General features: G+C 42.2%; 6 protein-coding genes and 1 long non-coding RNA gene across 13 annotated transcripts; 3 read left to right on the top strand and 4 right to left on the bottom strand.

Moving 5' to 3' along the window:
* Positions 1-544: 544 nt before the first annotated feature.
* g6pc1a.1 (glucose-6-phosphatase catalytic subunit 1a, tandem duplicate 1) lies at positions 545-3,221 on the bottom strand. 2 transcript variants are annotated; one of them, XM_084670858.1, is made up of 6 exons: positions 3,029-3,221; positions 2,864-2,929; positions 2,654-2,769; positions 2,135-2,237; positions 1,760-1,875; positions 545-1,558 (listed from the first exon to the last, which is right to left on the bottom strand). In XM_084670858.1, exons 1-6 carry the CDS (start codon positions 3,079-3,081, stop codon positions 1,053-1,055), a joined length of 960 nt encoding a protein of 319 aa, XP_084526984.1. In that variant the 5' UTR covers positions 3,082-3,221; the 3' UTR covers positions 545-1,052. The 2 variants fall into 2 exon arrangements, with proteins under 2 accessions (XP_084526984.1, XP_084526983.1); XM_084670857.1 differs by having other exon boundaries at positions 2,864-3,221.
* Positions 3,222-4,213: 992 nt separating this feature from the next.
* Positions 4,214-7,318, top strand: g6pc1a.2 (glucose-6-phosphatase catalytic subunit 1a, tandem duplicate 2). The gene is made up of 5 exons (XM_084670856.1): positions 4,214-4,518; positions 4,747-4,856; positions 5,093-5,201; positions 6,094-6,209; positions 6,333-7,318. The coding sequence occupies exons 1-5, from the start codon at positions 4,289-4,291 to the stop codon at positions 6,833-6,835; spliced, it is 1,068 nt and encodes a 355-aa protein (XP_084526982.1). The 5' UTR covers positions 4,214-4,288; the 3' UTR covers positions 6,836-7,318.
* Positions 7,319-7,870: 552 nt separating this feature from the next.
* aarsd1 (alanyl-tRNA synthetase domain containing 1) lies at positions 7,871-12,785 on the bottom strand. Its single transcript, XM_084670855.1, has 14 exons — positions 12,649-12,785; positions 12,086-12,214; positions 11,763-11,922; positions 11,544-11,601; positions 11,297-11,453; positions 10,964-11,080; positions 10,611-10,741; positions 10,463-10,529; positions 10,288-10,379; positions 10,145-10,199; positions 9,955-10,049; positions 9,396-9,747; positions 9,135-9,234; positions 7,871-8,210 (listed from the first exon to the last, which is right to left on the bottom strand). Exons 1-12 carry the CDS (start codon positions 12,685-12,687, stop codon positions 9,609-9,611), a joined length of 1,239 nt encoding a protein of 412 aa, XP_084526981.1. The 5' UTR covers positions 12,688-12,785; the 3' UTR covers positions 7,871-8,210; positions 9,135-9,234; positions 9,396-9,608.
* Positions 8,754-13,193, top strand: LOC146259534 (uncharacterized). Of its 4 annotated transcripts, none has more exons than XR_014729593.1 (6): positions 8,754-8,917; positions 9,576-11,253; positions 11,290-11,647; positions 11,836-11,973; positions 12,179-12,206; positions 12,749-13,193. It is a non-coding gene; the product is annotated as an uncharacterized LOC146259534 (long non-coding RNA). The 4 variants fall into 4 exon arrangements; XR_014729591.1 differs by having other exon boundaries at positions 12,079-12,186; XR_014729590.1 differs by having other exon boundaries at positions 12,065-12,186.
* On the bottom strand, positions 13,029-14,791 carry ptges3l (prostaglandin E synthase 3 like). Its single transcript, XM_084670859.1, has 7 exons — positions 14,602-14,791; positions 14,267-14,380; positions 14,026-14,089; positions 13,806-13,904; positions 13,601-13,690; positions 13,400-13,468; positions 13,029-13,283 (listed from the first exon to the last, which is right to left on the bottom strand). The coding sequence occupies exons 1-7, from the start codon at positions 14,628-14,630 to the stop codon at positions 13,275-13,277; spliced, it is 474 nt and encodes a 157-aa protein (XP_084526985.1). The 5' UTR covers positions 14,631-14,791; the 3' UTR covers positions 13,029-13,274.
* Positions 14,792-15,413: 622 nt separating this feature from the next.
* On the top strand, positions 15,414-20,729 carry kat7b (K(lysine) acetyltransferase 7b). Of its 3 annotated transcripts, none has more exons than XM_084670980.1 (13): positions 15,414-15,606; positions 16,122-16,269; positions 16,388-16,636; positions 16,763-16,845; positions 17,305-17,388; positions 17,498-17,596; positions 17,767-17,877; positions 18,070-18,261; positions 18,382-18,612; positions 18,781-18,874; positions 18,999-19,145; positions 19,363-19,469; positions 19,615-20,729. In XM_084670980.1, the coding sequence occupies exons 1-13, from the start codon at positions 15,589-15,591 to the stop codon at positions 19,714-19,716; spliced, it is 1,665 nt and encodes a 554-aa protein (XP_084527106.1). In that variant the 5' UTR covers positions 15,414-15,588; the 3' UTR covers positions 19,717-20,729. The 3 variants fall into 3 exon arrangements, with proteins under 3 accessions (XP_084527106.1, XP_084527105.1, XP_084527104.1); XM_084670979.1 differs by having other exon boundaries at positions 16,119-16,269; XM_084670978.1 differs by having other exon boundaries at positions 16,119-16,269; positions 17,767-17,946.
* Positions 20,189-21,434, bottom strand: LOC146259531 (uncharacterized). The gene is made up of 6 exons (XM_084670981.1): positions 21,321-21,434; positions 21,114-21,210; positions 20,903-20,935; positions 20,757-20,810; positions 20,526-20,600; positions 20,189-20,368 (listed from the first exon to the last, which is right to left on the bottom strand). Exons 1-6 carry the CDS (start codon positions 21,432-21,434, stop codon positions 20,331-20,333), a joined length of 411 nt encoding a protein of 136 aa, XP_084527107.1. The 3' UTR covers positions 20,189-20,330.
* Positions 21,435-23,774: the final 2,340 nt, after the last annotated feature.

Raw genomic sequence — 23,774 nt, 5'->3', positions numbered from 1 at the left:
CATTACAGACTCATGGCAGTCACCTCCCTGGCGTGCAGAACATTCTACCCACAGCGATGTGGATATACTTATTAGATTTGGTGGTTTTATGAGATAAGCACAGGAAGACAAATGCAGGGGAACTTGGATAAGATAAAGGAGACGGGAATTTGATTATTATTATTTTTATTTTTTTTACAATTCATATCATGTATGATAATAGAGTTTTAAGTACATTTAAACTAGTCAAATTGTTTCATAGAATTTGCAGTTGTTTCATTGGTCACCAGTTTGACTAGTGTACATATTTTTTTGCTTGATTAAGGACTTACTCATGACCATTTGCCCATGAAGTACATTTATAGATTTCCCCTTGCAATGCTCACCTCACAAACCACCAATTCAATGAACAGGAGGTGAAAGAGTTTATGAACTGGGGAAAACATGTCAGTCTAGTTAATGTTTAGTAGTTGTCCCAGTAGTTGAATTAATGAGTTTATCATTTTCAACATTTCTGAGAACACCAAACTTTTAAAAAGCGTGGACAGGAATCTTGAAGATATCCTTTGAGAAAAACACCAGACATGGCAGTCTTTATTTATAAATACTTATAATAAGACTATGCTTTTTCAGCCTTTCTGACAGAAATGTTTCACATCTGCTCATGAGCAGACATTTGTATTCTATTGATATCGCCATCAAAATGTACAAATCTTTGATGAGTCAACATTCTTTCATCCTTGCTGGTACTGTACAGTACACTCAGTGGGTATTATATCCATGCTGAGTACATAGTTCAAGACCTGATAGATGACCTTTGTTACAATGTTGTCATTGAAAGAGCCACACAAGCATAATGTGCTGAACACTGTTAACCTCTTTCAGAGATGTACTGATATGAGATGCAAGAGAGTTGACAACAGTAAAAGAAAAGTACAAACGTATAGTACAACCAATGCAACTGGCATGCCAAAAAAGAAACCTCAGTTCCAGAATGTAGGAGATTATGTCTTTCAGAACATTTGGAAACGGCAGAAACTACTTACTCGCGTTCTCAACCTTCTATCAACCAATCATGCGTTCTTCTCAATTCTTCTTCCAAGGAAAGCCCAATGGAGAGCTCCAGGTAAAAGAGCAGTGGTGATGAAGATAGCAGCGGCGCTCTTGCTGAACGACAGCAGGTAAAACTGTATTTGGTTTTTGGAGGAGAAGGTCAACCCATCCAGACACTGGAGGAGCAGCAAGGAACCAACCATACATCCAGTCCTGAAGGTGGCGCTGGTGCTCCTCTTGCTCTCGGTGTAGAGGGGTGAGTGCAGACCCAGTCCCAGGCCAAACAGGGTACCCATGTTGCGGAGGAGGCTGGCAAAGGGGGTGCTGTCCAGGTGGACCCACTCGGCCCTCACGCACCACTTCTGGGCTCTCTCCAGGGTCCACAGCAGGTCCACACCCAGAGCCTTGAGCAGCACGTAGAAGCCCACAGCGAAGGAGAGCAGGAAGAGGGTGGTGAACAAGTACTTCTTAAGGCTGGCGCTGTAGATCCACCGCACTCTTGAAAACATCTCTGCCACAATGATGCCTACCATAACCAGAGAAAATATCCAGGGTGTGTCAGCACCTTGCGATGTGATTCATCACAGTAAAAGCAAGGTCTGCGAGTCAAGAATTTGACAATTAACTAATTCCATTCCCATGGTTGCTATCATGTTTCACATTTATTTTTCAGAACCCGACTCTCCCTTTGCTCAGGTAATCTCAGGTCTGACTGTGGGGCACCTACCTATGATGACCCCACTGATGACCTGGTGGGGGAAGTGGGCAGCCATGAAGACTCTGGACATGCAGACCAGCAGCACCACCAGGCCCAGCATTGACCACAGCGCCACCTGGAGGAACCTGGGGAGAACCATAGGGGTGCAGGGTGGTCGGAATGTCTCAAAGCCTTTAACAGATGACTGAGAGACTGCGGTACTTTTACTACATTGAAATCTTACTTGTGAATTTGCTTTGTAGTACAACTACTGATAACGCACATAGAAAGAATGAAGAATAGTATAAAGATCAAGGATTAGGATTCTTGTGGTCAGTGTCAAGAAGCTAACTGCTGTTCTTCTGCAGTTAGCTGGGGTCTAATTGTTTTGGCTGTCCTACCCACCTGTACAGGAGAGGAGGACTTCTCTCAGCTGCCATTGACAGGAGGGTGGTTACCATCACATACCACACGCCTGCTGCTCCCATTGCATGACCAGAAGGGCTTCCTTAGAAACAACATAAACTCACCCCAATAAGTCGCTGAACCCTGAGATAGAGGGGGGAAATACTTTTGGTGCTGTTACAGTGTAATGGATGGATCTAGTTTGTGGGTCTTTATCTGCTTGCATAATGTTCTCCAGTTTCATTTTGTGCAATTGCTCCTCCATATTTTCTGGTACAATTTGGACACACCCTAAGGTAAGTGCAGTCACCAAAACATTCCTAATCCTGACCTGCTTCCCTTAGCAACTCTGCAGAATGCATGTGGATCATGTTGTGCCCTGTGTAATGGTGTAATCAATAAAGTGATTCCAAAGTTTCTACTTCGGGACATCATTATGATGTCAGGAAATAAAGTCTTGCCTTTTGCTGATTTATTAATCTATAAGTGGGGTCAAATAGCATCTGACTGGATCATTACCTGGCCCAGTTTCACATGTGATGGGAAACTGCTTTAGGGCAGGGGCTTGGGCTGGTCCTATATTGTAAAACCTGGTCTCATGGACCCACCAATAGGGCCTCTCTCCAAAAAGCACCCTGTCAAAAGTAGAAAAAGAAAAGGCATTTTAATATTTTAAGTACATGGACATACATCAAGGATGACAAAAAGGCTATTGAATCCATTCCTCACCACTTCAGAACAAGGTTAAGCCAGTCTCCAATGGTGGCCACCCAAATTAGCTGGACTCCTACATCCCTGCGCAGATGGAACCAGACAGGGAAGAAGCAGAAGAAAGTGGTATGGAAATCAGCCACGGTGGAAGCTAGGCTGAAGCAGCTCTCATACTGGCCATACTGAGTCTGCAGGTGAACCGCCAGCTCTACACCCCAACTGTGGAAGAGATCCATGGCAGCACGGTGAAGTCCTGGCCTGTCCCCAGTAATAAAGCACCAAACCTGGGGAAAAAAGATCAGAGGGTGAACTGGGGGTGAAGTCTGTCAACCAGACTTCAGTCTCTTAGACTCGACTGGTCTGGGCTGATCCAGCTGGATTTTAATCAAGGCTGTCGGATTTGTTTGTTTTTGGGACGTTGCATGTTACGTAAACTTTTCACCCCTGATACTTTATCCTGAAAAGGGATAAAATGTCCGTGAGGTTAGACCTTCAGAGGGGGTTGTGATGTCACTGATGACACCTTCGTTCGACTGAAGTGAATAACATCACATTTATCCTTTGAACTTTGAATGTCACCTTGCAATAGGACAACCTTTTGATCATGATAACCAGTTTCCTCAAAGGTGGTAAAACATTTAGTAATGGGGCTTCTTTTTGGTTCTTTTATTGGTCAGTTATCTTCACAGCTTCTCTTTAGAAAGTCCCAGCTCTTTTTAATGATTGACAATCTTATGTTGCAGGCAAGGACTGGACAAGCAAGAAACTTAAAAATAGATTACGTAAGGGGTAGACTGTTATCCACAGCAAGTCCAAGGCATGCTCTGGTTCTACGTTTTCAATTGGTTTAGCCTGCATATTTGTAGCCTGTTATGTGATGGTTTGAAAATCTCCTATCTTATCGGTGCTGGTCTTGCGAGGATGGAGTTAACTTACCGTACTGTGTTCTAATGAACATAAAACCAACTGTAGGATATAATTTATTTAATCAATAAATCCAGTGCACTGTGCAACATTTGCATTTCAATAGTATACACATTCCAGAACCATGGCAACATTGTTGGCCTTTGGTGACATTTCGAAATTCTTATGTCACAAACTTCTATCCTGTTGGGTTGAATGTGACGCCCAGATGTAAGAAGAAAAGAAAAACACAGTCTGTGGGCTGCTTTGAAGGGCGAGAGACACTCACTGACAGTTCCCTATCATTTCTCTTGTTTGTGTGGTCTCCCCTGTTCCTGGGACAAACCTCCTAAACTCCCCTGTTCCTCTGTGTTTTATTACACATGCAAGGTCCAAAGATCGTCCAGAGCATGCGTTTTGGTGGTGGGTCCCACTGGTATAAAAACAAGGGGTGGCTCTTGTGGACAGTGTTCTACTCACCAACCATATCTCACACAGACCAACAACTACTCACAGGCTTAACAGGGACCAAGTGCAACAATGAACTCGGTCATGGATGTCATGCAGGGCTATGGGGTGAGCACCACCCACTACCTGCAAACCAACTACAAGGATGCCCAAGGTTTGTTCCTGTGGGTGTCCTGGGCAGCTGACCTGAGGAACACCTTCTTCTTCTTTTTCCCACTGTGGTTCCACCTGCGGGCATCGGTGGGCATCAAGCTGATCTGGGTGGCAGTGATTGGGGACTGGCTCAACCTGGTATTCAAGTGGTGAGTCACTATATACCTACGTCCGTAGGCTAGATTCACGGGATTGGAGCAACTGGAATTGGACAAACAATTGATAACTACTTGTTGGGGTTGTTGTAATAAAATCACATTGAATCATATCTAATAAGTAAAGGGGGCAATTTAACATATGATTTAATACAAATCCCATTAGAACATGAGCAACGTTGCTGAACGAGTGTGTAAATGGAGTGTGTCTTCTCTGCTCAGGATTCTGTTTGGGGAGCGACCCTATTGGTGGGTGCACGAGACCCCATACTACAGCAACATCACAGCACCTCAAATTGAGCAGTACCCCATGACCTGCGAGACTGGCCCAGGTACGACAAGCTCTAAACACAGCTCTCTGCCCCTTCACCTACTTCACATAAAGTCTTCTGTTATGATTTGAGATGAGATCAAGTCAATATAACTTACAACCCATTGTGATGTCATTATAAATGAAGATATGCTGGTGAGGATGCGTTTGACTGTCAGTCAGGCTTTGTTGAGTGAAGGCATGCCTGGAATAAGAGAAGGATCATTCAAGCCTGCTTTGTGTTGTTGTGTTTGGCAGGCAGTCCTTCTGGTCATGCCATGGGAGCAGCGGGTGTTTACTACACGCTGGTCACCTCCGTGCTGGCCCTCGTGCTGAGCAAAAAGAAGAAAGCAGCTTCCAAAAACTGGTACGTTGTTCTCTCTATTCATCACAAACTGTACGGGACTGACATACATCAGAAATATAGGACTCTGCCAAGTGTCAACGCATTAAGGGCTATCCATAGGTGAATAGGACATCATGATCAATAGGTAACACAGCACAAAATAAGAGAACTTACATTATTTTTCATCCCCCCTACAACTTGTGATAGATACAGTAGATACCTTATTTTATTTGACAGATATGTACAATTAAAGAAGAAAACCAGATATACCAACACAAATATTCAAAAAGGTTTAGCAGCAGTTCAGATATATACAGGTGTTGTGTACAAGCTTTCTGGTAATATTTCTGTATTAGTATTATTATTTTTTATTACATTTAGTTCACGGGCAGTGCAATGTCAGCAGGCCTTGCGAAAGCAGATGAATTGTTTAGTGTGATGGTGGCAGAAGGATTAACCCTCTGTGTCGCTCCTGTGTCGCTCCTGTGTCGCTCCTGTACACGCTGGTGTTGACTGAGTCTGTTACCTAAGCTGCTCTTCAGCTTGGCTGACATATTGTGTACTGGGTGGGATACGCGTCGTTTACCATTAACTAAGTGCATATCAATATTGCCTTCCTATCTCTGAAAGACTGAGTAAATAATTTACCTTTAGAAACTAGTCAACACTGCAGGATTTAGGTAGTTACAAAGTGGAGTTGTTGAAGAACATAACCAACAATTGATAAGATATGGATAACGGCATGGAAACAGGATGCAGTTAACTGCAATAAACTAGCATTGGGCCACTGGTAGCCAGGGAAAAAGCCCTTCTTAAACAGACATACATCTGCAGCTGTGTCTGTGTTTATGTATCGCCAACCAGATTTAAAAGCATGAAGATCTATTTGCTCATGGCATCTCTTCCGTTGCAGGTACCTGAAGACGACTCTGTGGACTGTCTTCTGGGGGGTCCAGGTGTGTGTCTGTCTTTCCAGAGTATTCATTGCTGCCCACTTTCCCCACCAGGTCATCACAGGGGTCATCACAGGTCAGTAGCCCCTCAAACATGACATGGCGCTCAAACCTTTAATGATTGACTGTATTGCACCCCAGGATGGCCACATTATTGGAAGTATGGGTAAAGTGTGAGTTTTTCCCGTTTGGTTTCCAGGTATGATTGTGGCAGAGTGTTTTAACAGAACCCAGTGGATATACGGCGCCAGCCTTAAGAAGTACTTGTTCACCACCCTCTTCCTGCTCTCCTTCGCTGTGGGCTTCTACGTGCTGCTCAAGGCTCTGGGTGTGGACCTGCTGTGGACCCTGGAGAGAGCCCAGAAGTGGTGCGTGAGGGCCGAGTGGGTCCACCTGGACAGCACCCCCTTTGCCAGCCTCCTCCGCAACATGGGCACCCTGTTTGGCCTGGGACTGGGTCTGCACTCACCCCTCAACACCGAAAGCCGGAAAAGCACCAGCGCCACCTTCAGGACTGGATGTATAGTCTCCTCTCTGCTCCTGCTGCACCTCTTTGACTCCTTCAAACCTCCCACCCACACCGTGTCTCTCTTCTACCTGCTCTCCTTCTGCAAGAGCGCCACTGTTCCTCTGGCAACCGTCAGTATCATCCCCTTTTGTGTGTCCGGAGCCCTGAGCATAAACAACAAGAAGGATCTGTGAGCTGAGCTCTCGCACACAATCTCTAGAGACTCGCAGAACTGTGAACTATGGATGCTTACTCTACTGTACATTCTCGTGTCACTGACTATCCCTCTAAGAGCTCAAGAGATCAACAAGCATTCGTTTCTTTGTCGCACATAAATGTTTTCTTGTTGATGATGAACACTTTGGACACGATGTAAGCACTATCAGGTGTGCACTGAGACTTGTCTTTCCCTGTCATTTAATTGTTTTAATGATCATTTAAAAGCAGTTCTCCGGAGAATCCAGGGTTTGTTCACCTAAAGGGTCAGTTGTTTTAGTCAAGTTTATTTTGACAAATGTTTATGTTAACAGCAATTCTCACTCAGGATTTTTTGTTTGTTGTCCACAAAAATGGTGTTTCAACCATGTTATTGTTTGTTTTGTAATGTTATTTTTCTGGTATATACTATATTTTAACTTCTGTCAGATATTTATAATAAAAACCTAAAAATAGTTAAATTACCATGAGTATTTTATTTTCAACACAAAATGTCTCATCATAAAGGCATTGTTCAAATCTTACATTCAACAAACCTTTCCATTATCAGACAACTGTATATGTATATATTAAAATGTGTTCCACAACTACATAAATATAACTTCAGTCGTTTCCTAACCTGCTGCCTTGTGCAGACGTCACGTGCACTTGTAAAACAGAACACAAACAAGATAAAAAAAGATATTTTTCACGTAAACAGAGCCAAGTTAGAAGTCAAACATAATGATTAACTGTGTAGTGAAGCCCTGGCCTTCAACCTAATGTAGACTTACGACAGATACACACGTCACAAAATTGTCACTTTTACAGATTAACGGTACCTAGTTGACATAAAGCGGGTGAAATACGTATTGAACACGTCACCATTTTTCTCAGTAAATATATTTCCAAAAGTTCTATTGACATTTTCACCAGATGTTGGTTACAACCCAAGCAATCCATAGATACAAAGAAACCAAAACAAATAAGTTCAGAAATTAAGTTATGTGTAATAATGTGAAAAGACACAGGGGAAAAGTATTAAACAAGCTTTCTGATATTTATTTAGTTCTTTGTACAAAAGCTTTTGTTGGTAATGATAGCTTCAAAACGCCTCTTGTATGGAGAAACTAGTCGCATGCATTGCTCTGGTGTGATTTTGTCCCATTCTTTCACACAAACAGTCATTCAAATCTTGAAGGTTCTGAGGGCCTCTTTTAAGAATCTTGATATTCAGTTATTTCCATAGATTTTCATGGGATTTAAGTCAGGTGATTGGCTGGGCCAGCCCAGCTCTCTTTTCTTTCTTTGAAACCTGTCCTTGGCTGTGTGTTTGGGATCTGAAATGTCCACCATCGATTCATCTTCATCATCCTAGTAGATGGAAGCAGATTTTTGTCAAGAATGTCTCTGTAAATTTGCCCATTAATCCTCCCTTCAATTATATGAAGTTTGCCAGTACCATTTGCTGAGTCCCACACCATGATGTTCCTACCTCCAAACTTCACTGTTGGTATGGTGTTTTCTAGGGTGTGTGTGTATTGTTTTTTTTACATGGTGTGTTAAGGCATCCAGACAGTTCAATTTTGCTCTCATCTGACAACACTATATTCTCCCAGTAGCCCATTTCCCTGGCTTTTCCAAATGTTGTGCAGCAAAGTTCAAAATGCTTTTTTCAGCAATGGAGTCTTACGTGGTGAGAGTGCATACAGGTCATGGCTGTATTACTTACTGTTTTCTTTGAGACAACAGTACCTGATAATGGTATTTGAGTGTTTTTTTATACAGTGTCCCAATACTCATTTGGTTAAGAACTGAACGTCATGTTCTGTGCATCAGGGGGAGTATTCCAGAACGCAGGTTCAACAAACTGTGAACCTAACCTTGAACTCTGAGTTGATTTACCCTAAAATGTGAAACTCAGTTCTAGAAAAGCTGGGATCAGATGGCTGAGCAGTTAGGGAGTTGGGATATTAATCAGAAGGTTGCTGGTTCGATTCCTGGCCGCGCAAAATGACGTTGTGTCCTTGGGCAAGGCACTTCACCCTACTTGCCTTGGGGAGAATGTCCCTGTACTTACTGTAAGTTGTTCTGGATGTAAATGTGAAAGTTGATTTGAATTTGTTTAATCAACTCGGAGTACGTCCACTGAGTTTTATGCGGGCATGAGAACTACTGAAAGCCAACATCAAAGGAGCTCCAATACTAGGATTCAACATGGCACCTGGCGACAAAAAAAAACTGTTGTCCCACTGCACAACACTTCAGATAGAAGTGTTAACATGTGTTTATGGTTACCTAGTTGACAAATGTGGTTGGACATTCAATATTTGACTGTTTTTCACTGTGTCCTGATCCTCATTTGGTTTAGAACTTCATGTTCTGAGCAACAGATCGACTGAAAATGATGGGGGGAACATAACTGTTATGCAATTAACAAACAACACAACGTAAAAGAAGAATTTAAGTAGAAATGAAGAATGAAGAGCGGCGCAGAGAACAACTTATAAAATTGTCTTATTTTTACAGTCTGAAGCAGTACATACACAATATACATACCTGACATCAAGAACAAATATTTCCCCTTTTCAATTTTTTTACATATTTCCATTTCGCTACATTACATTTTGTGGTCACCACAAAAACCTTAAAATTTTAACTTTTAAAATCCAAGGTAAGTTAGGCACAGCAGCGTTTTAGCCTTCCAATGATCTCATATTTGATTCTTGGTCGGAACAGGTGGTTGTGCCCTCTCTGGTCCTCCATGACAGGTCACTCCTCCCCTGCAGCATGCTGTCTGCAGCGCTCCTGTAACAGGGCCTCCACATCCCCTCTCCCTGCCAGGCTGGTGGCTTTGCCCTGGAAGCGGCCGTTCTTCCCTGCTCCTTTACCCTGGAGCATCTCCAGCACCCTACAGTGGCCACACAAAGTATGACACCCATCTGATTATGACAGCACTTGACAGATGCTAGGACATAAAGTAATTGTGTGTCAAATGAATGTATTTGATGTTCATGTCTCGTTTCCAATTAGTTGCATTTTCATCCACATTTGTTAGTGTCATATAAATATAATTTGTAAACCAAACATTATACATCCTTTAGTTGTGTGGGTTTACCTTGCTCCCATCTCAGTCACCATGTCATTGGGTCCAGCCAGAAGAAACAACCCTGGTCCTTTCTCCTCTCCAACAGTCAGGAACACCAATGTATCCTGCAGGGCCCAGATGGGACAGGACAAGGCCTAATTTTTGATCCTATTCAATGTAATGTTGGATTGGGTTGTACACTACACATGTGTGGTCTCACCTCAGTGCCTATTTCATTGGCTATGATGTTCATAAACTCATTGTCACCCTCTTTCCTGTAAGTAAGAACAGTAACTATGACTGTATGAAAAGACTGGAATGGTACAGTGTTCTTCCAGTATATAAAAGTCAGGAGTCGCTCACTTGTGTAGGGTGAAGAAGTTGCTTCTCTGTGGGTTGCTCTTGAAGTTCTGGGCTATGAGGACAGCCATGTCCCGCAGCAGGCCCAAGTTACCCTGTCCAAGACACAAGATAGTATAGCTAGTTAGACAACGAAGCGGACCATGGAGGTTCAGACAGTATACAGTTGACAGCTTACTTTCTGGAGCATCTTGACAGACTTCTGCAGCTTTTCAACTGCCTCCACGTGGTCTTCGGGCCCTGTCCTGTCAAAACACACCGGAAGGATCCGTTTGAAAACATCAACTTTAGAAAGAACAAAGAGATCTTGAAGGAACTGAACCTACTTTAGAAGCGATACAAGCGAGCGCTCTGTGCTGTAGCTTTTCTCAGCATACTTCAGAACACGGTTTCCTGCCAGGAAAATCAAGTTTGTTTTGTTCTTTTTTCCTTTTTCCGTCCCCAGCAGTTTAATAACCTGAAACACAACAGGAGTTTACTAAATGCAACACATCACATAAAACAAAATTATTGAATGTAATAAATCCAATTAATAGATGTAAAAACTGGATCAGTCAAGACATTGGGCTGCACTCTAGACACAACTTCAAATATTATACTCCACGCAAATTCAACAGTGTGTTCTGGGTGTATTGTACAGTCTGTGTTCTGGGTGTATTGTACAGTCTGGGGATTTCACCTGCAGGTGACTGAGGTTGGACACATGGGTGCCACAGCACATGTTGGCATCAACACCCTGGATGTCAATGATCCTGACAGGTCCCGCATGGTCGTCAGGGAGACCACGACTCCTCACCTGTAACATTCCGATTCAAATAACGTTCTACACCCACAAAACTCCAAAGTTACTATATCCATTTCTGGTCCAGAAAATGTGGTTGGTTCAACAGTGAGGAGTTACTGTTCCACAGTGAGGAGTTAAAGTTACTGTAGGTTATGGTTGTTGTGAAGGTTATGGTTGTGGTGAAGGTAATGGTTGTTGTGAAGGTTATGGTTGTGGTGAAGGTTACACCTGCTCCACAGCAGGGTCGTCTAGGGACAGCAGCTGCACGGTGACGGGGACTTGGGCACGGATCTTGTCGTTCACTGCAGCCTCCAGGGCCTCCACCTGGGCTGGCTTCATACAGGGAGTGTCCAGCTCTATGGAGCTACGCTGGCGGCCCAACTCCCTGCAACAAGGCAGAGTGAACATTCTGGAAAAACACATAAAACAGTTTTATTGAAGTGAAAACCTTACTTAAGGAATTCAATGACCATACCAGGATGTGGTTTTGAATCCAAACATGGAGTCTGCCATGGCTGTGACCAGATGCTGGCCTGTGAATTGACAGATGAAAGGCACATCAGTAAAAGCTGAAGACATGTAATTTAAATGTATACCATACCATGCCACACGTATGTCACGTTTGTATCTGTGTATCTAAATCACGCAGTTCAGAGATGTATGCATAGATAGTCTACTCAGTCTAATCCCTTACCTGAGTGTTGCTGCATGTGGTCAAACCTCCGCTCCCAATCCACTTTCAGAAGCACTTCCTTTCCCACCTCCAGGGCAGAGCCCACAAAATGCACCGCTTCCGCCCCCTGTCTGGTCACCCGCAACACTGCCACATCCCCTATCAACCCGTGGTCATCTGGCTGGAGAAAATACAATAAGAGTAAACTGTTCTGCACCAAGTTACTTAGTAGGTAAGAACTATAATGAACAAGTCAAATGGTAATCCTCACAGCAATCTTTGTTCATGGTATTTCATATTGAGTGAGTTTATGTTTTTACAAGCCTCCTGTGTGCAGTTCTTACCTGACCACCTCCCTCTGGAAATAGTATGGTGTCTTGGAGTTTGACATTGAAGCCTTTGATGGATTCTTTTTTTCCACTGACTTCCTGTTTCAGTTCTCCAGGTGAGCAGGATACCACTGAGGTAACAAACTGGAAACCAGAACATGACCATAAGGCATTTCTAATTAATTGCTAACCACAGGGAGCACCGAATGAAGTTCCTAGTATTGCATTTAATTACAATGACTCAATATAGTCTGCATTTCAATTATTGTCTTATTTTAGAAGGTTAGGCTCATAAATCAGATATGTACTACTTCACGTCATTCTATACAGTTAATCCTTGTTAAAGTTACGCATGAGTTGTACTATTGGGTTAGTCATGTATGGCGTTCTTGTAGTTAGAGTACCACTAGCTTATAGTAGTAACGAAAACAAATGCATTTCGTTATGTGTTACCGTTAGCTTATGTGTTAGCTAGTCTAGCTACTAACTACCAAGCTAGTAGTAGAACACTATCAAAGTATCAAAGTTGTGCGGTGCTCCTTGGCTGTTTAAACTAGTCTGAGGTTCAATTCTCATACCTCTTGCATGTAGCAATCCCGCTGACACTGAAAAGCCATGTTAACAAGTATTTAGTTCAATCACGGAATTAAAGACAGTCTCGCTTTGCTTTTTGAACAGGCTGTCAGAGTACTACGGATAGTGAAGTGGGACAGATCCAATCGGCTGGATGGTTTTCCCATAGGTCCACATGGGACCGGGTGGTCCACATAAAGGTGTTAAGAATTAAATTATATACAACATTTTACATTATTATTATTATTATTATTACTACATATTACATCATTTTTTCTAATTATAAAAAACAATTTAAAAGATAATTCTCAAAACACCTCTGGTCTGCTATATATATATTATTTTTTTGTGTTGTTTGAATTTAGTATAATTATGCAGGGACAGATTAGAAAATACATGATTTTATTTATTTAATAAATAATATATCATAGAAAATGATACACACACATTAAACAATACATCTACAGATAGGCAGTGTCAAGCAGGGCTTCACTTCACTTTAAGCAATTATTGTCCAAAATAATAAAAATAAATAAACATATGAAACTTTTGTAAGTTCTCCTGAGGAATCTTCTTTTAGTCGTTCTATTCGTTTTGCCAAACGGAAAAATCAAAAAGACGCCTCAGATGATCAGTCATCCTGTGGAAAAATATCAAATCAATTGTTTCAATTGTTGTCCTTTACGATAAAGTTATTGTACATTATCAAGTCACATTATTCAGAAATAATTTGAGCAGTTCAGATAGGCTACGAACATCCAAATCGAAAAGATCATCCATGGCTGGCGGTCCACTTTTGTTTTTGCTGGTCATCTCTTGCATCATCTGTTAGAAAAAAAAAGAAAAAAAGAAATATTGGAATAACATCTCAGAAAGTAATGAATAATGTACAATAGCAATAAGATTAATTTCTCCGAAACCTTTACATCACTGCCCTCAAAAATCGGTTTTACTTACGTCAGCATATTGCTCGAACTCAGCCATTCCCTCATCCTCTTCATGTTCCCAGTCTCTCCAGTTATCAAAGTCCACATTTATCCAACTTGGCTTAACAGAAAACAAACCCATTTTCACATTTTAAAAGGAGGAAAATATTATGCATTTCACTTCCTAACATTATGGTTTAGCCTACATTACCCCCCAAAATTCAAATATTTGGTACTTTGGCAGTATCTTTCTGAAGTCGAGGCCAGGCAACATCTGGTTTCATCTTCCTCAGAAGTACGTTTATGCTGCGATCGTAGACTTTCTCTCTAGAGTCCTGTTTCAAAGATCAGAAAGGCTGTTCTGTGTTGTACTCTACGTTACTTTGTGCACTTCTAATGGAAGTTGTATAAAGAAATGTCAAGCTTCAAATGACTGGAAATTGGGGAATTACTTACGAATCTTTGCACCTCATCATAAAAGTAAATCTCATTGTAGATGGTGTCATCATCTGATTTACAACTGTCAAATCGAGAAATACAAAGACACGTATACAGATACATATGTATACGATAGCCTATACAATACGATTCAAATGTCTTTCTCATACCTTGTATTCTTTCTTTATCTCTTTCTCTCGTTCATTCACAATCACAAACAATATATATATATACAGACTACTAATGTGTTTGAGCTTACCATAAAACCATTTTGTTATTCAGAATTTCAACCTGAACATCCCTTGGTTTCTGCACCATGAAGTTGATAGTGACATATTTCTTCCTGTCGTACCATAGTGCATGTGCTGGCTGACTATAATGGATTTAAAAAAAAACAATATTGAGTAGAATTCGTAGAAATTCATAGAACCAAATCACAGACCAATATTATTATTATAAACTATGAAAAGTGTCATCTCAACACACATCAACGTCACCTCTTTAGAGACTAAAAGCGTGCAGAGAATAGCGTTCAATTCAACATAATTAAGTCTATTACAAATCAAAAATACTCTTAAAAATCACAACACTTACCAATCCTCAGGTCTGACAATCTTTGGCATGTTGAAATCGTCTTAACAATACTTTTGTGTCAAACTGTGAGGACGCAAGAGAACTACAGTCTGGTCTACAAGGCCTTGCGCTATTTTTAGGATGGCCGGTATCAGCTGCTAGGGGTACATATAGCACTCTCAGCCCCCTTCCTTTTTATAGGCAGGGCTGTCTATGGAACTCTCGGGAAAACGGAGGCATTTTCTGTTTCTACCCCACTACCTCAACCAGCTCCACCTCCTGTGACCTAAAGGGTGGGGCGTAAGGAGATACCAGAAGGATAACAGCTGTGGCATACACTGAAGAGCAGGGCAACTAATTTTGTTGGTTCGTTTATCATAGCCTACTCCATATTTCATGCATGCTATAAGTGACGAATCAACATCAAATTTAATTCAGTGTTTGAGGGCAGTTTGATTCGAAATGTTGGAAATATTTTGGAATTGTATCTATCTGCACATGCACTTAATCCATCAACATAATATAATACAATTTAGATCAAGTTCAAGTCTTTTATTTGTCAGGTACACAGAACAACACAAGGTCAGACTGGGCATTTAGTGTGCCCACAACTGGTTTATTTGACTTCAATATGCATGATTAATATATAAACGCATGTTCCCCTCTCCCCCTCATACAGTACCAGTCAAAAGTTTTGACTGGTACTGTATATCTCAGTGATCCCTTCATCCAACTAAATTATTATGACACGATCCTTGTTTCATGGCGCCCAGTGGTGAATGTCTCATACTACAACAAACCTACCAATTTTCCAATCTCCGGAAGTGCTAGGCTATCTGTGTGGAAAATGTGGCGCGAGACGTAGCACGGCAGATATTGTGTGTACTTACAAACTTTAAAGGAAAAGAACGAATCTAAACCTGTTCTTTCCATAGAAGTTTTAAGGATTGGCGCTCTACCCTGCTTAATGAGATAAGGGCATAGGAACTTGCCTTCTTAAAGGGAAAAATGCCCCGTAGACGACAGGTAAGAAAATGTAGGTCGCAGCCTAGTCGGCTAGCTGCCTAGCTAACAAGCTACAGTAACAAGGCTAAATTCACAGGCTAAGCTGGTAGGCTAACGCTAACACTGTTCTCTATCGCTAATGCTAAAGCTAATACAACGTTGTTGTTTGTAAGATAGCGTTATTGACAGCTAACGTTATGTTAAATATCTCGGTGATTGAATATCGCCCAGACATTACTTGTACTGTAAGGGATGCTGTAGCATAAGTATTTAGTTTAAATTGAATCATAAAATACTGTACTTGCGGGCGTTAGCTAGATATTTAGCTAGCGAGAGACAGATGGGAATGTGCTTGGTTGTTTTTAGCTACATTAGCTAGCCAACGTGAGCCATATAACATTCTGTCATTTTACACTACTCTAGCAAATTTGCTAGCTTTCCAATCAGTCAGAAGCTAGCACATCACCAGCTCACTGACTTTGACTGCAGCCTGTGTAATGCATAAGTGGAATGATTTTATCCCGTTCTTTTAGCAGAGGCATGTTGGAAGCGGCTCAGATGGCACCGAAGACTCGGACTCGTCTGCTGAGAGAGAGCAGACCAACAGCTCTGAGAGCGATGGAAACATGCCCAAAAGAACACGCCTTACAAGAGCATCACTACGCCTCAGTCAAAGTTCCCAAGGTATAGCTGCAGCCATACCCTTTACTAAGGACCACAATATATAACAACAATGGGCGTCTTATCTAATGGTTAATCAGCCAATTGACTTCTTGTTCTCGCCTCCCTCTTGTCCATGTAGATACCCCAGACCTGAAGCGATCAGGTGACCATGACGAGTCCCCTCCGTTGACCCCTACAGGCAACGCTCCGTCGTCAGAGTCCGAGCTAGACATCTCCAGCCCCAACGCCTCTCACGATGAGAGCCAGTCAAAGGACCCGGCCCACAGAGACTCCGACAAGGACCTTTCTCACCGGCCCAAACGCAGGCGTTGCCACGAGACCTACAATTTCAACATGAAGTGTCCCACCCCAGGATGCAACTCTCTGGGTAACCTGAATAATGTCTCCTTGTGTGGCTAGTCTAGACACAAGCTTACTTGTGGATGATGTCAGTCACACCCTCCCTCCAAACTCAGTCGTTCTGTGTGTGTGTGTGTCTCCTTTGCTCCTTTAGGTCACCTCACAGGAAAACATGAACGCCATTTTGCTGTATCAGGGTGTCCGCTATATCACAACCTCTCAGCCGATGAGTGCAAGGTAAGTACACAGAAGCATAGAGCAGGCATGCAAACTCCTCACCTTTAGGTGACACTCACCTTTTTGAAACCCAAACGGGTCACCTACGTGATTTGTGCCGATCCAATGAGAAAATATTTGGAGGGGGGGGGGGGAATATTTGGAGCGTGGGGCTCTGGAACCAATCGTCACTCCTAATGCCCAAACCTCACAGCCAATTAGGGACAGAGGTTTTTCTACATTGATCTAGCCTTTTAATTTTACACTCAAAGTGCACTAGATTGGTGTGTTTAACTTAAAAATTTAAGACATTTTCTTCTGGGGGACCATGCCCCGGAAGGGGGGTTCGTCGTATCTTTCTCACCTTTTTTTACCCCTGACCTGTGTGCCTACCGATGGAGGTGTAAATGCATTTGATCAATGTTGTAAGAGATGATTACAATGATTCAGAATATGTTTTATGTTGTGCTGCATGCACAGGTAAAAGCCACCAGTCGAGAGAAACAGGAAGAAGAGGTGAAGGTTCCAGATGAAGGCAACAACAGACATGCTACCCGTCACCAGGTACATTACACCCTCTGTGTCTAATTCTTAAAGGTACGGGTCAACAGTAACACAACAATTTGTGAGCTTGAGTGATGCATTCATTCGCTGTTTCCTTCTCCTAACCCAGACCCCCACATCGAGACAGACTCGATACAAGGAGCAGGTGACAGAACTGAGGAAAGGGAGGAACTCAGGACTGCAGAAGGAACAAAAGGAGAAGCACATGGTGAGTCAGGACTGGGCCCCCTGTTAGTCACATCAACACACCTGATAACGGCTTCAGCTGCTCTCAATGAACACGATGAATGATCACAATCAGTAGACAGCCACCAGTGCTTCGTGCAGTCTCTGTCTCTGTATCACCTGGGTGCGTGTGTCTGTGTGTGTCGTCGACAGGAGCATCGTCAGAGCTACGGCAACACCAGAGAGCCCCTGTTGGAGAACATCACCAGCGACTATGACCTGGAGCTCTTCAGGAAAGCTCAGGCGCGAGCTTCAGAGGATATGGTTAGAGAGAGATCCCTTAACGCATCTCCCCTGGCCTCTTCCTCCTCCTCCTCCTCCTCTACACTGAATGTAGATCCCAAATATATGGATGTTCTGGATGACATTGTGTTGATGATTTGTCACATATTACTACCACCCCACCATCTTTCTTTTTCCTTGTTTTGTGACCATGCCCATCTCCTGTCTGTCCAGGAGAAGCTGCGTATCCAGGGCCAGATCACCGAGGGCAGCAACATGATCAAGACCATCCTGTTTGGCCGCTACGAGCTGGACACCTGGTACCACTCTCCATACCCCGAGGAGTACGCCCGCCTGGGTCGCCTCTACGTCTGCGAGTTCTGCCTTAAGTACATGAAGAGCCAGACCATCCTCAGGCGACACATGGTGACAAAGCACTGCCAATATTTGGTCGTTTCCCTATTTTACACCTTCCAATGCCGTGGAAGAAATATATAGGAATTTGAAGGTGATGGTTAGTTGTGTGTTTATCTGTGTTTTCACCAGGCCAAGTGTGTGTGGAAGCATCCCCCTGGAGATGAAGTGTACAGGAAGGGAGCCATATCTGTGTTTGAAGTCGACGGCAAGAAGAACAAGATCTACTGCCAGAACCTGTGTTTGCTGGCCAAGCTGTTCCTCGACCACAAGACGCTGTACTACGACGTGGAGCCCTTCCTGTTCTACGTCATGACTGAGGCAGACAACACGGGCTGCCACCTCGTGGGATACTTCTCCAAGGTAGCAACACATGAAAGGGATTCTCTCCTCCACAATGCTAGATGTGACGCTCTCTTTTTGACTCGAGCTTTTTAAACGTTTTCAAACGCTATTCAAACGACAACCCCCCCCCCCAAAAAAAAAAAAACCCCAATGTCGTTATAAGTGTCGGACATTTTGTGTCTCCAGGAGAAGAACTCCTTCCTCAACTACAACGTGTCCTGCATCCTGACGATGCCTCAGTACATGAGGCAGGGCTACGGCAAGATGCTGATCGACTTCAGTACGTAGAACTCTGCCTCTGCCCCCTCGTCAATGCTAAGGTTTGAGGAGAAAGGGGAAGACTGTAAATGTGTGGACAGCGACGGATCTTGAAGTGTGGATTCCCCCCCTCCCCCTCCCTGTAGGCTACCTGCTGTCCAAGGTGGAGGAGAAGGTGGGCTCTCCTGAGAGGCCACTGTCAGACCTGGGCCTCATCAGCTACCGCAGCTACTGGAAGGAGGTGCTGCTGCGGTACATGTACAACTTCCAGGGCAAGGAGATCTCCATCAAAGGTACCTGAGGCCCTTTAATCACAGGAGATATTCAGTAATAATTACACTTGTTGGAATTACACTTGTTGGAAACACCTAGATGGAGATCAAAGACGAGAACACCTTTACACAATCGAGAACACGATTAGCGTCAGGGTAATATTTGAAAAATATGAAGGAAAAGAGAAGCAGTTGGCTTTATTTGGTTTTTACTGAGTCTGTGTGTGTGTGTGTGCAGAGATCAGCCAGGAGACTGCAGTAAACCCCGTGGATATCGTCAGCACTCTGCAGTCCCTGCAGATGCTCAAGTACTGGAAGGGGAAACACCTGGTCCTGAAGAGACAGGTAAGACCTGAGCAAGGTTTTTCAACCAGGAGTTCATCAGATGTAAGGCAGCAAAAAACTGCTTTGATGAACTGTTTGATGAAATTCCCCATCACACTGTTCATCAGACAGCTCCTAAGTTCAATGTCCTGACGTCTTCTCACAGGACCTGATCGATGAGTGGAAGAGCAAGGAGACTAAGCAAGGCAACAACAACAAAACAATCGACCCCAGTTCGTTAAAATGGACCCCGCCCAAAGGGAGTTAGGAGGCAGCAGCTGTGGGGCTGCTGAATTGAATAAACTATACCACACCTGCCAGAAGTAGCCTAGACGTACCAACTATCAACACCACAGTGTTCTTCACCCAGTCTCCACCCTCCCTGATTGCCCAAAGGATCGTTCCCCTATTGCTTTACATTTTGACTGTTATTTAAAAACAAAATTGCACAATGTGAAAACAATTTCAAACTTTTCTTGACTGAAATATCATAACACAATAACAATTTGTTGCTGTGTTATTGAGTAATTGGTTAATTTTCGTTCAACAAGATCTATGTAGGTTAAGCTTTGAATGTCTTTTCATTTGTGAGAACTCGAGTATTGGGTTTTCCAATCTGGTGGATCAAATGAATGTCTCGCTTTGCCCATAAAAATACATACTTCTTACTTCCCGCAGCATTTTCTTTTATTTCATTCAACAGAAGTGCAGTTTGCAGATGCTAATGAACTATTTGGATGGATACAGTAATCATTGGCATGAACTTTGATATCTAAACGTGTTTTCTTACAAGTATCAGACTGCTGTTATGTTTTGTATTGTAGTTATTTGGAGTTGACGTATTTGTATAGATCATGTAAACATTTAATGATTTTAGTAGCTTTAGTAATATTGGAGTTTGTCCCATTCCTCTTGCGAATCTGCCAAATGAAGAAATAAAGATGAATACCAGCATATTGTTTGGTCTGATTTTGCATTCAGTTAATTGGCAGTGATTTTACAAAACATTGCAGTAAAAAAAAAAGTGGAAAGGAAGGCTCTCAGGTTATTGTTGTGACTGAGTTATGGAAAACGTACCTTGTGGCTTGTGTGAATCCTCTGAAACATAATTTATTGTGCTTGTTTCAGCTGGAGTTATTCTTGTGAGTGAATCTACATACACAAAAAAGCATTTTGTCACTACACTTGACAGGGATTGTTCAAACCTGTGTGTAGTTTTAACTTTTGCAAATGAAAGCTGTGTTGTTTTATTTTTCACAAATAAAGATGCCTTGAGATGTATTTTAATAGTCTGGATTTAACTCTTACCTTTACTTAAAGCTCTTCTGCCCATCAATCCGACAAACATGTCTCCTTTATTTCCTGTTAATGACACAAATTAAATGTGGTCATAAGCATCAAACCGGTTTTTCTTGTTCAGTAAATCACAGCTGTTGGCTTAACTTGGTACTCACTTCGTCTATACACTTTAATAGGCTGCTTCATATCTGCCCCCACCCAAAAAATAATTGAGTAAATGCAGCAATGACAATACACATACAATGCATTTAATTGTTTCCATATGTGATTTTTCTATTCATTAGTATTTTGTGTGTGTACATCACAGAAGGTCTTTAAAAGTAAGCTCTACAGTTTATAGACAACAGAGAATGTCCCAGTGCCTACCTGATCGTTTGCCCATGAGTCCATAGAACTGGCGAGATTTAGATCTCTTTATGAGATTCGGCACTTGGCTGGCCGGTCTCTCCTCCGGCGCTTCATCCTAGAGAAAAGCACATACATTTTACTCAGCTGGTTCCTTTTTATGGCAATATTGATATGAACAAAATACTACCAAATGCTTTTTCAGTCTGTTTTCTACTAGCCATCTACCTGCCAGTTTTTGGATATCCAGTGTTGCTGATCAACACTAAAAGACAGTCCTTCGTAAGTATACACCATGGCAAAAAGTGTAACCACTACAAGCTGTAATTTCCAAATCTCCATTTATGTTTAAGAGCAATTGCAAAAGAGAAAATAATATTGGAACAATCCTCTAGGAATTTAGAGAGAATTTGTTTTTTGTATGTTCTGTCAAGCTCTCAGATCTTCAGTCAGTCTCAGCGGTGTTTGGGAGGTTATTATACCAAGTGCTCTACCTCCAATTCTAAGGCTCCTCCCCCATGGTCACAGTCAAAAGGATGATGCATTTTCACATGGTGAGAAATACTGTTAAAACTTTTCATTCAATAACCCTGTAAAGGGATAACTATTTGTACAGTGAATGATCACACACACAGAAAGTGCAGAACGTAAGCAGGAAGGATTCTGAGGCCATAATTTGTATTCTCATCAGTTTATTTTCTTTTTGCCCTTAATTCACGTTTTGTGAATTCAAATGACATTTTGGTGACCTTTATGAACCTCATAATTTACTGAAGCATGCCAGGAGCTTCCAGGAAGTCATACAGTATAAAGATGTTTGCATAGCAATATTTGCCTTGGAGATTGCCTCTTTCATGTTTATCAAACATTTGACCCGAAAAACTAAACTGACTACGTAAATTACATCAGTGTTTGTGTTCCCTCATTTGTGACTTCTGATGTTTTCTCTTTGATACAACGAGGAGACGCCAGATGAACGACAAGAGCAGACTCTTGGGTCTTTGAACATTGTCTGGCAAATGTTAGTTACTGTTCTGCATTCTCTCCTCATCCTGTTAGCCTATTAACTTGTAAGACATACTTGACAATAGTAACGTGGTGGTTGGAGAACCCAATAACTACCTGTTTAAAAGGTAAACAGTAAAGGGAAATAAAGAATGGACATTTTGATGTGTACATGTGTATATATACATGACATGACACCAAGTCATATTCATATTAAAGACAAAACGTAAGACGTTTTGAGCTGTTGAATGGGATGAATGAATGAATTAACTGTAGGCTTTATTTAAAATGTTCCCTTACAGAGTTTGATTGAACAGGAACCTGAAGCTTCACTAGCATCAAGCATTCCCATTGCACCAGCATGTATGTTGATCAATAGGGGTGAATACAGAGCAGTGACAGAGACTCAGGATGGTCAAAGTGTCTTCAGCTTAGACGAAAGTGCACAGAAAGCTTTGAAGAACCTTTCTGTATGGATGAACCTAAGGCCTGAGCACTATTTCGAAGTGTCACTCTCTCTTTCTGTGCTTGAGATCTGTGGTGGATATGTACTACATACGACCCCTCATACAATTTATAGGAGCCCTTGGTATTATGTGAACATATTTATATCACTAAATAATGTTCAGCTGCAGTTCAGCAGTACTTGTTATCCTTGACTTGTTTTTAAGATCTAAAGACATACATAACACCCCCTCCAGAAATCTAATAGAATTGTAAGTGAATGTATTTCTCTGGCCGAAAAACACAAACAAAAAATATCTTCACAGTGATATTAATTATGTAGGAAGAGTTTCGTCTGATGTTATTTTGATATATTAAATTCAAATTCGATGAACGCCATTTCAATTACACAATGACAAAAAGAAAGAGGGACTCCAATCAACTTGTTTTGGCAAGCCCGATTCATTTTAATCCCCATGGCAATTACTGTGTTTCAAATCATTTGTTGTTGCTTAGTAATTTAAAGGCTCAGTTTTTACTTTAATCATTTAAGCTATTATTAAAGGTAGCGAGTGAGATGTTTTTTATCCAGCACAATAACGGTCATAGAAAGTTTTGGAGTGCCAATTACTCGTCAATTGGGTGTTCTGAGGACACCCACTCCAAACATGGCTGACACGCACATACAATGCTTTGATCCCTACACAGGTGCTTCACAAAGCAACAAAAACGTAGGGCAATTTGAGTTGAAAGGCAATTACACCTGAACAGTTCTCATGTGCGTACAAACTAACGGGCGGCTAATGCGGAGGGGCGAATCAAAAGGAATCAGAGGTTCTTCATTTGCATATGAATCGGCCTCACGACAAAGGGATTCATATTTCCACTCATCCGCATTTGGACCATCCTATTGGTGGAGCCCTGCGTGAACACAGGGTGCTTCGATAGACAAGGATCAATGAGTCACCACAACGCATGTCATCCATCCAGTCTAATATGGTCATAGAAAAATCGAGACACAAGGTGTGTCATGCGTGGTCCAGTCTTCAGACAGGTGCACCAGGATGTGCACCGCAGGACCGCAGCATGCTAACGACACCTCTCTCTCAGGGCGCCCACTGTGCTCCTCGTGGCTTATTCTTCCAAACCCTCCTGAGGGCTTTCAATACAACTCAGTGAGAGACTTTCTCTTCTCTATTCACAGGTGCAGAGCTAGGATTGCTGAATAGAGAT

The sequence above is a fragment of the Hypomesus nipponensis genome, chromosome 13 (genome assembly GCF_054491055.1).
Source record: "Hypomesus nipponensis isolate SF chromosome 13, ASM5449105v1, whole genome shotgun sequence".
Classification (NCBI taxonomy): Eukaryota; Metazoa; Chordata; class Actinopteri; order Osmeriformes; family Osmeridae; genus Hypomesus; species Hypomesus nipponensis.
This window is presented reverse-complemented; position numbering and strand designations above follow the sequence as displayed.